Source organism: Gekko japonicus, unplaced genomic scaffold (genome assembly GCF_001447785.1).
Source record: "Gekko japonicus isolate JY-2015 unplaced genomic scaffold, Gekko_japonicus_V1.1 scaffold5565, whole genome shotgun sequence".
Taxonomy (NCBI): Eukaryota; Metazoa; Chordata; class Lepidosauria; order Squamata; family Gekkonidae; genus Gekko; species Gekko japonicus.
The window spans coordinates 36,943-47,070 of record NW_015177191.1 but is presented as its reverse complement, the minus strand read 5'-3'; the positions used below and the strand labels follow the sequence as shown (position 1 = coordinate 47,070).

The 10,128-nt window shown below is 52.1% G+C and overlaps 1 protein-coding gene across 1 annotated transcript in view; it reads right to left on the bottom strand.

The window, feature by feature from the left end:
- Positions 1-460: 460 nt before the first annotated feature.
- LOC107124877 (filamin-A-like) overlaps positions 461-10,128 on the bottom strand; it is a gene marked incomplete at both ends in the record, with an annotated part of 44,685 nt that continues 35,017 nt past the window's right edge. Inside the window, 4 exons of the mRNA XM_015428380.1 lie at positions 461-589; positions 1,222-1,362; positions 2,661-2,751; positions 7,463-7,570. Coding sequence (XP_015283866.1) covers positions 461-589; positions 1,222-1,362; positions 2,661-2,751; positions 7,463-7,570 — 469 coding nt within the window. The remainder of the gene's footprint in view (positions 590-1,221; positions 1,363-2,660; positions 2,752-7,462; positions 7,571-10,128) is intronic.

The window sequence follows — 10,128 nt, the reverse complement described above, 5'->3', positions numbered from 1 at the left end:
AAGGCTTTGACGAGGGCTTTATATCATTGTTTATGTTTAACACATGTTGATATATATTTTATAGTCAATGGGCAGTGTTCCCTCTAAGCTGAGTTAGTGTGAGCCAGCTCAGAGTCCTTTAGCCTCCAGCTCATGCATTTTTACCTTAGCTCAGGAAAGAGGGCTCTAATTCATGCAGCAGCCAAATCGCTCACTCACAACTTTAATGCCAGTAGCTCACAAAGGAGAATTTTTGCTCACAAGACTCCACAGCTTAGAGGAAGCATTGTCAATGAGTATACTTTTAAATTATATTTACTATTCTTATGTCCTTAAATAAAAAAACAAACCCAAAATAAAAAAGGTGTATAACATAAAAAGTGAGCACAATATACCTCTTTATACTAACACGTGGCTTCTCTCATGTCCTTATGTTATGTTCTCTTATGTTCTTACGTCAGGGATGTGCTCTTAAACTCACCTTCACCCGCGTCTTTGGTGTTGACCGTGAAAACTGCTGGCTTATTAACCACACCGTGGATGAGCCCGGGTCCGTACGCTGTCACGTGCCCGCTGTTTACGTAGTCCACGTAGAACTGCAGAGGGCTGCCTACGGGGGTGGAAGGAAGAAGAAGAGGAGATTGGATTCATACCCCCCTGCCCTTCACTCGGAGTCTCAGAGCAGCTTACAAACGCCTTTCCCTTCCCCTCCCCACAACAGACACCCTGTGAGGTAGGTGGGGCTGAGAGAGCTCTTTCCAGAACTGGCCTTGAGAGAACAGTTCTAAGAGAACTTGTGACTGACCCAAGGTCACACCAGCAGCTGCAAGTGGAGGAGCGGGGAATCAGACGCGGTTCTCCCAAATTAGCATCCACACACTTAACCACTACACAAAACTGGCTCTCAATGGATGATGGGATGTAAAAAGAGTTCTCTGCCAGAGACCCTGAGGAGCCACTGCCAATCTGAATAGACAATACTGAACCTGATAGACCAAGAGTCTGATTCAGTAGAAGGCAGATTCATGTGTTCATGTGAGATCCTTCGGAGAGGAGCCATAGCTCAGTGTTAGAGCTTCTGCTTGGCGTGCAGAAGGTCCCAGGTACGATCCCTGGCATCTCCAGTTAAGAGGACCGGGCAAAAACTGGCATCATCGAAGAATTCCAAGCATCTCCCGCAAAATTGGCCTCCATCAAATTTTGATAGCCTTCTGTCATGACTCCTCCCCCCCAAAACGTTACCTGGGATGTGCATGTTGTCATAACGGATGTCCATCTCATGCAGGCCGGCCTCCGTGGGGGCGTACCGCACTGTCACGGTGCCATCCTTGTTGTCTGTGATGTCTGGCTTTGCCACCTTCCCCGACGGCATGCGCACCTCCCCTGCAGGAACAGGAAGCAGCGCTTATGGGCTCTGCCGGGCTGAGCACCCCTTGCGGGAAACCTGGTAGACTATACAGCAAGGGTCCCCAACGTGGTGCCCGTGGGCACCTGAACGACCTTTTCGGGCGCCTGCCAAGTACTTTTAGAAAGTGCCAGGAGCTAGATTGGGTATTTGGTGGCGGCGAGGGCTGTGGCTCAGTGGGAGAGCATATACTTGGCATGTAGTAGACCCCAGGTTCAGTCCCTGGAATCTCCAGTTAGAAAAGGATCAGGCAGGAGGTGATGGGGAAGACCTTGACCTGAGACCCTGACTGAGAGGTAAAGCCTCTGCTTGGCATGCAGAAGGTCTCAGGTTCAAGCCCCGGCACCTCCAGTTAAAAGGACCAGGCAGGAGGTGATGGGAAAGACCTCGACCTGAGACCCTGTCTCAGTGGAAGCGCCTCTGCTTGGCCTGCAGAAGGTCCCAGGCTCAATCCCCGGCATCTCCAGTTAAAAGGGCCAGGCAGGAGGGGATGCAAAAGATCTTTCTCTGCCTGCGACCCTGGAGAGCCACTGCCAAGTCCGAGTAGACGAGACTGACTTTGATGGACCAAGAATCTGATTCAGTAGAAGGCAGTTTCATGTGTTCATTTGCCCAGCAGGGCTTCTGACGGGATGTGCAGATTATAAGGCATCCTGTTAAACACAGCTTCTGCCTGACATGTTGAATTATTATTAAGTTATCGATAACCTGGCTCCTTGACATTTTCTGGTTGGCTTCGCCTTCTGCAGCAGCCATTGATCGTACCCGGTGTTCCCTCTAAGCTGAGTTACGTGTGATCTGGCTCACAGTTTTTCAGCCTCCGGCTGACACATTTTTGTCTCAGCTCAGGAAGGACGGCTCCAGACCAAACTAATTGATGCAGTAGCCGAATTGCTCGGCTCACTACTTTAATGCCGGTAGCTCGCAAAGTAGAATTTTTGCTCACGAGATTCCACAGCCTAGAGGGAGCATCGATCGTACTCACTGCTGTTTCAGAACACCGACGGTGCACACGGGCTCAAAAATGCTGGGGACCCCAATTTGGTTATTTATTGAATTGTCAGGATTTTTTTTAATGCATGGGGTGTTGTTTTTTTTTTACTGTTGTTCACCGCCCTGAGGTCTGCGTACTCGGAGAAGAGCGGCCCATAAATTTAAATGATAAATAAATAAATATGCAGTATTAACGGTGCAATCCCAAGAAGAGATTAACTTCAATGCACGCTTAGGGCCGGACTGCCTGGCACCCCACCAAATGCAGCCTTCCCCCCATTACCTGTTATCTCTCCTTTCTTGATGGTGAAAGGGATGACCAGGTCGAAAGGCCGCAATCCGGCATCCAGCCCGTTCACGGGACGATCCGTCGCCTGGAAGACAAAAGAGGGACCCCGAGGTCCACCACCCAAAAGAGAGTTGAAAATCAAAACAGAGGGTGGGGGTAACAGAGAGGGGTGGGGGGGGGGGCAATGCTGAGTTTGTGAACAGCGATGGAACACGGAGCAGACAAAGACAGCAGGAGAAAGCCTCTCTCTACCCCCTGTCCTGGCCCTAGTCACACCTAGGGAGACAAACACAGCCTAGAGGGTCAACTGTTAAAAAAAAAGTTTCAATTTGCAAAGATGGACTCTGACAAGTTGATTGACAGACTCCATTCCTTGCAACTCAAAACTTTTCGGAGTTTCCAAATCAGAGCTTTGAACTAAACATCTGCTAAGGAGTGTTTCAGCACCCGTATTTCAGGTTTTTTTGGGGGGGGTCTTTGTGTCAAATGCCTGTTAGCGCTGTCAGTACCAGACAGAACTCCCAATAACCAGCTTCATGAAAGAGTTCTACAATCCGTAATCCAGAATTATCCTTTCGGCACGTGTGATCTATGCTCCAGAAAGCAGCCGGGAGACAATTACTGTACACTTCCTCTCCCGGAAGTTGCGCTTTTGAAAAACAGAAGCAGAAACGGACAAGACCGCATTCGCAGCTGCTTCGGTTGCCAGGCGGTTGCGAGAGGGCCGACAGCCCGTGCTTCCTTCAGTACCAGCTTCATGAAAGAGTTCTACAATCCATAATCCAGAATTATCATTTCGGCACGTGTGATCTACGCTCCAGAAAGCAGCCAGGAGACAATTACTATACACTTCCTCTCCCGGAAGTTGCACTTTTAAAAAAACAGAAGTATAAACGGACAAGACTGCATTCGCAGCTGCTTCGGTTGCCATGCGGTTGCAAGAGGGCCGACAGCCCGTGCTTCCTTCAGAAGTATCCAACGCTGCTTTTGGGAGCCATGCGTCATGCTTCTTGGCACCGGGCAAAACGGTCTTGCCAGGACACCCCCCTCTCTTACTTGGAGAGCAGCCTTTTCCGATTCCTGTGGCCAAACGGGCTAATTCCTGGCCATGGGGATAGGAAAATCATGCACGGCCCTATTACCGACAGAAAGCCACTGCGGGCAGGGCTCAATCTGTATAGAAGTTGCTCTCTCTCCCTCTCTGTTGCAGCTTTTTTGGCATCAAGTCACAGCTGACGTACAGTGACCCTGTAGGGTTTTCGGGGCAAGAGGAGTTCAGAGGTGGTTGGCCATTGCCTGCCTCTGCGTCACGACCCTGGTATTCCTCGGAGGTCTCCCATCCAAGTGCTAACTGGGGCTGACGCTGCTTGGCTTCCGAGATCGGGCTCGCTTGGGCTTTTCCAGGTCGAGCTCTCTTTCTCTCCACAATAGGGGTGTGCAAAAAATAAAAAAATATTCGGCAATGCAAGCGGGTTCAGGAGTCATTCGGCAAGCCGAATCACTTTCAGCCGCGGGGTGGGGGGGGGAGGCAAAACTGCCATCCCTCCATAGGCCAGCTTGCCTGGGCTCCCCACAACCACGGGGCACCCGGGCAAGCCAAGGTAAGGCAGTTTAAACACTGCCTTCCCTCCAAGCCATGGGCCGGCTTGCCCGGGCAAGCCCCTCCAAGGGCCAGCTTGCTTTCTCTGGCCGTTTTTTGGGCTGCCGCTGAATGAGAATCTGATTTGGCCTGGGGCTGCCCGAAAGAGGGCTGAAGAGACTGTTTTCAGGGGTGCCTTCGGTTCAGACTGAATGCACATCCCTACTCGACAACTGTCTTTATGCTGCACTGCCCCCCGTTGTAGACTGGATGCCTCGGCTGGGTCCAGCCCGCGCTTATGAAACCGTGAATCTTGCAGCGGACGTCGTGGTTCCCTTCCCCCTCCTGCACAAAGCACTCGGCTGCTTTAAAAGAACGGGACGCTTTCCGCTCCAGCGTGGCTCACATGAGATCAAGCAGCTTAAAAATCAATCAATTGACATAAAAACTTGCCTCACCAGTTCTACCTGTGGGCCGGCCCATAGCTATAGTGGGGGTTACTGGGGGCTGTGCCCCCTTCCTTATAGAACCAGCCCCACAGGATGTTTTTTTAGAAGTTAAAAAAAGAAAGAATTGGGGAGGCACACGCATAGTGCCCCCCCCCAGCTTCTTCTCAATATAATTTAAAGGGATCCTTTAAATGCTTTTGAGAAGAAGCGGGGGGCGCGCACCCCTCTCCCTCCCCTCCTGCACGATTTAAAGGGCCCTCTGGCTGATCAGCGGGCCATGTGCTCCCCCCCCCAATCAGCTGAAGGGCCCTTTAAATCTTGCAGGCGGGGAGGGAGAGAGGTGGCCTCCCGGTGGTCAGGCTTGGGGGAGGATTGGGACCAGTGTTCCCTCTAAGCTGAGTTAGTGTGAGCCAGCTCACAGTTTTTTAGCCACCGGCTCACACATTTCTATCTCAGCTCAGGAAGGAGGGCTCCAGAGCAGACTAATTTGCGCAGTGGCCAAATCGTTTGCTCACAACTTGAATGCCGGGAGCTCACAAAGTCAAATTTTTGCTCACAGGACTCCATGGCTTAGAGGGAGCATTGCTTGGGACCGACGTAAAAATAAATGGCAGCCCCGCCAGAAAACTTTTTGCCCCGCAGGTCACAAAATCCTGGCTACGGACTTGCCTGTGGGCAATAGTCCTTCCCAAGGACAAGGTGGCAGTCAAGTTCAGTAGAGCTACATTGGGCGCTACCCTCCCCCCAAACAAACTCTTCTTGTGGACAAAGGGAGGAAAGATGCAGCCCCCAAATACTCCCCCGCGCCCCTTCCCCGGCTAAGACGGGGACACGGCACGGCCTGACCCGGACAGGGCCGAGCCGTCCCGGCAGCGGAGGCGTCGACACAAAGACAACACGAAGCGTGATGGCCCGCCCCTTCCCCGCATCGAGAGATGGAGGGACGTGATCTCAGACAAAGACACCCTGGGAAAAGACGAGGCCCTGCTGCATTCTGGACGCCTCTTCCCTCCCCTGGAATTCAGGTGCGGGGGAAAGCCGGTGGCCAAGCGGCCCTGTTTGCGTGAGCGCCCAAGACGGCTGGGAGGGAGGCGGGAGAGAGAGAGAGAGTGGCCAAGCTGCCACCGCCACAAAAGGAACCGCTTTGGGATCTCGCGGGGGCAGGCGAAGCGCTTCCAACCTCCGACCCCTCGGCGAAAAGCGCTGCGGAAGCTTGCAAAGCTAGGCTTTGGTTCGGCCAGGCACTTAACAGTTAATGGGAAGGCCGCTCCTAGCTCAAGTCTTGTCCCGGCATCCCCCAGGCCAGGTGGCCGTGCGGGGGGCGAAGGGAAAGGTGCCACACCACCTGGGGAAGTGAGGGCAGCTGGTTTATTTGGGCAAAGAGCTGGAAGCGGTTAAGAGACCTGGCTTCAAAGGATGCCCCCCTCGCTGCTGGCCAAAACGAGTTCCCAAATGCAATTACAAAAAGCTGGCTTAGCGGAGGAGAAAAGTGGGGCGGGAATGGATGCAGCCGTAAGTGGCGGCTGGCCGTTTGGAAGCAAGCAGCGCTAGCCTGGCGGGCCCCATCCCATAGCAATCCGGACCCACATTCGTCAGGGTAGCCCTAGCAGCTGCTGGCTAAGCTAGCGAGAATCTTACCACACCATCCCCGGGAGCCCCAGAGGTGGGTTTTGCAACTTGCGGGACGGATTGTCCCAAAGTAGTCCCTGATTCCGGTTCTGCACAGATTCTAGTTACTGGTCACTTTTTTTAGGGAGAGGAACCGATGGGGAGAGGGGAGTCAAAGGCTTCAGAAGAGAAGAGACTGGATTCATACCCCGCCCTTCACTACGCAAAGGAGTCCCAGAGCGGCTTAGAATCTCCTTTCCCTTGCCCTCCCCACAATAGACACCCTTGTGAGGGAGGTGGGACTGAGAGAGCTCTTTCGAGGACTGTCTTTGAGGAAACAGCTCTGAGAGGACTTGTGACTGACCCAAGGTCACACCAGCAGCTGCATGTGGAGGAGTAGGGAATCAAACCCGGTTCTCCCAGATTAGAGTCCGCGCTCCTAACCACAACATCAAACTGGCTTCCTAACCAAAGAAGAAGATATTTGATTTATACTTCATTTGGAGTCTCAGAGCGGCCTACAATCTCCTTTCCCTTCCCCTCCCCACAACAGACACCCTGTGGGGCTAGGTGGGGCTGAGAGAGCTCTTTTGAGGACTGCCCTTGAGAGAACAGCTCTGAGAGGACTTGTGGCTGACCCAAGGTCACACCAGCAGCTGCATGTGGAGGAGTGGGGAATCAAACCCGGTTCTCCCAGATTAGAGTCCACACTCCTAACCGCCACACCAAACTAAGTCTCTCAGCGAGCTTACAGGAGTATTTGTCCAAATGTGTAGTTGCTAGTCAACTGGCTTACTGTTCTGAACCCCAAAGTTCAGAGAACACAATATCCAATACTGTGTGGATGTGGCCACAGCTGTCAATGCTGGTTTGGGTATTAGCAAACAACTACTCTGCATAGTACAGTGGGAAGAAACTTTCAGGAGGGGCTTAGGACATAGAAAACCAGGGGCGGGCTAGAAGCGGGGCCCTACAGGGACTTACGCCCCTTCGGTGAACCAGCAGTCCCAATAAACAAGGGACCCGCAGCAGCCTCACGGCAAGCAGCAATCCAGCCCCAAGCAGAGCTAGACAAGCGTGAAGCGGCCTACTGAATTCCACAGGGTGGCTTCTCTGCCCAGAATGCCCCGGGCTGGCTTTTCCCCTCCGAGAAACTGAACTGTTACTGTCGGTCCCCATGGCTGCTGTGCACCAGGCGGGTATGCGTAGGGCGGGGCGCGCATCGGCTGCGCCATCTGCTGGGGGGTCGTGCGCTCACCATCCAGAGCCTGTGGCGGGAATGGGGGGGGCAAGAGCGTTAGAAAGGACTAAAGGAGAGGCTGGCCCGGGGCCAGGATATCATCACAGCACTTCGGCATTCAGTATTCTCACAGATCCTTTTCTGGCAAGGTTTTCTCCCCCCACTGAAGCATTCCAGCGGTGCCAGAGCCGTTCATCTTCCCAGGACAGGTCCAGTCCCGGAAAATAGCACTGAACACGATCTTATCTCAAGAGTAAAAATCATGCCGGAGTCTCAGAGCGGCTTACAGTCTCCTTTCCTGCCCCACAACAGATACCCTGTGACGTGGGTGGGGCTGAGAGAGCTCTTTCAAGGACTTCCCTTGAGAGAACAGCTCCGAGAGAACTTGTGACTGACCCAAGGTCACACCAGCAGCTGCATGCGGAGGAGTGGGGGCCTCAAACCCGGTTCTCCCAGATTAGAATCCGTGCTCCTAACCATGACACCAAACTGGTGTACACCAAATATGTGCCAAATTTTAAACAAGTCCTACGTGGGAGGGAAAGCCAGGCAAGGCCCACGGAGCTTCGGTTGCAAGCTCCGGGTTGGGAAATACCTGGAGATCTGGGGGGGGGGGTTGGAGCCTGAGGGGGGGAAGAACTTCAAATGGGATATAGTGCCACAGAGTCCACCTTCCGAAGCGGCCGTATTCTCCAGGGAAACAGACCCGTCACCTGGGGATCAGCAGTAATAGTGAGAGATCAACAGCCACCACCTGGAAGTTGGCAACTCAGCAATGTTCACTGTGAGAAACTGATTCAAGTACAATTACAGTCCACGGATTTGCTGCTGCTTCTTTTGTTTCTTTCTTTTATCTCATGCAGTGCTGCTGCTGCTGCTTCCAACCATTGCCATGGGACTACAGATTTCCCGGGTAAACGGTCTGTTTCCCTCAATGCTTCGTCAGGTCGCAGATTGTGTACCCGGGAAATCTGTAGTCGCACGGCAATTGTTGGAAGCAGAAGCAGCAGCACTGCATGAGATAAAAGAAACAAAAGAAGAAGAAGCAAATTCATGGACTGTAATTGGACTTGAATCAATGTTTCACAGTGAACATTGGTGGGTTGCAACCAATGTTTCCTCTAAGCTGAGTTAGTGTGAGCCAGTTCACAGTTTTTTAGCCTCTGGCTCACACATTTCTGCCTTAGCTCAGGAAGGAGGGCTGCAGAGCAAGCTAATGTATGCAGCAGCCAAATCGCTCGCTCACCACTTTAAGGCCAGTAGAATTTTTTTTTGCTCACAAGACTCCACAGCTTAGAGGGGAGCATTGGTTGCAACCTCTGGTTAGTCAACTGTGGTCCATTTGTGGCAACCCAGCTGAGCTCCGGACCCGCAGTCGCTTTTGCAGCGCGACCAACAGACTTTCCCCAAGTGCCTGGCCGGGGTTGCATGGAGACGTTTGCACCGAGGAAATGGGAGGTTTTCTGTTCTGTTCTCGAGGAGGAAAAATCCCGTTCACGCTTTCCATTCGGTCAGACATCCCTGGCCGCGGGACGCTCACGCGCCCATTTCTCCAGGCATCGGAAGACAATACCAGAAAGGGGACATTGTGCTCCTCGACACCCCACACACACACACACACCGCCCCACCCGCTCAGTCAACTGCTAAGAGCCAGAGGGTTCCTTTTGTACTGGAATCTGGAAACAGTGAGTAACCGTTCGAAACAGGAAGGTTTGGCTTCCGAGAACGCCAAGAGATGAGTCAGGAGAACATGCTCTGCCGAACAGTTGGACGGTTCTTGAAAACACAAATGCCCGTTATGTATGTTTGGCTTACCAGATGTCCTCTTTTAAGAGGCCATGTCCTCTTTTTTTTGGTATCTTGGGCTCTTTTTGAAAGGCTGATGAAAACATCCTCTTTGGGGGTCGGAAGGGTCAGGAACATTCCTAGCTAGCAGCAATGATCACAGCCGAAAGAGTAGGGGGCAGTGTTCCCTCTAAGCTGAGTTAGTGTGAGCTGGCTCACCATTGTTTAGCCCCCCGGCTCACACATTTTTGTCTTCGCTCAGGGGAGGATGGCTCCGGTGCAAACTAATTGACGCAGGAGCCAAATTGCTCACTCGCAACGTTGATGCCGGCAGCTCACAAAGTCGAATTTTTGCTCACAGGACTCCACAGCTTAGAGGCAGCACTGGTAGGGGGTATTTAAAGTGAGAGTTGTCGTCGTGATCATTTGTTTGAAGTAGTCAGTCGGGAAATATGTCCCCTTTTTTTGCTTTTCAAAAGATGGCAACTCTAAGCTATACGTGGGGGAGGGGGTGGTCTCTTCAGTTTGTGCTTTCTAGATTCGAGCCCCTTAGAGACTAGTGAGATTTTAATTTTTTTTTTGGAGCATGGGGGCTTTGAAGAAGAAGTTGGATTTGTACCCCGCCCTTCACTCAGAGTCTCAAGAGCGGCTTACAATCTCCACGTGAGGCAGGTGGGGCTGAGAGAGCTCTGCTCTTGCGAGAACAGCTCTTTTTTTTTTTTTTAATTTAAATTTTTTATTGTATATTCAGAATATTAACATAAACAACAATTCCTGTAAAATACATTTCAGAACATTTC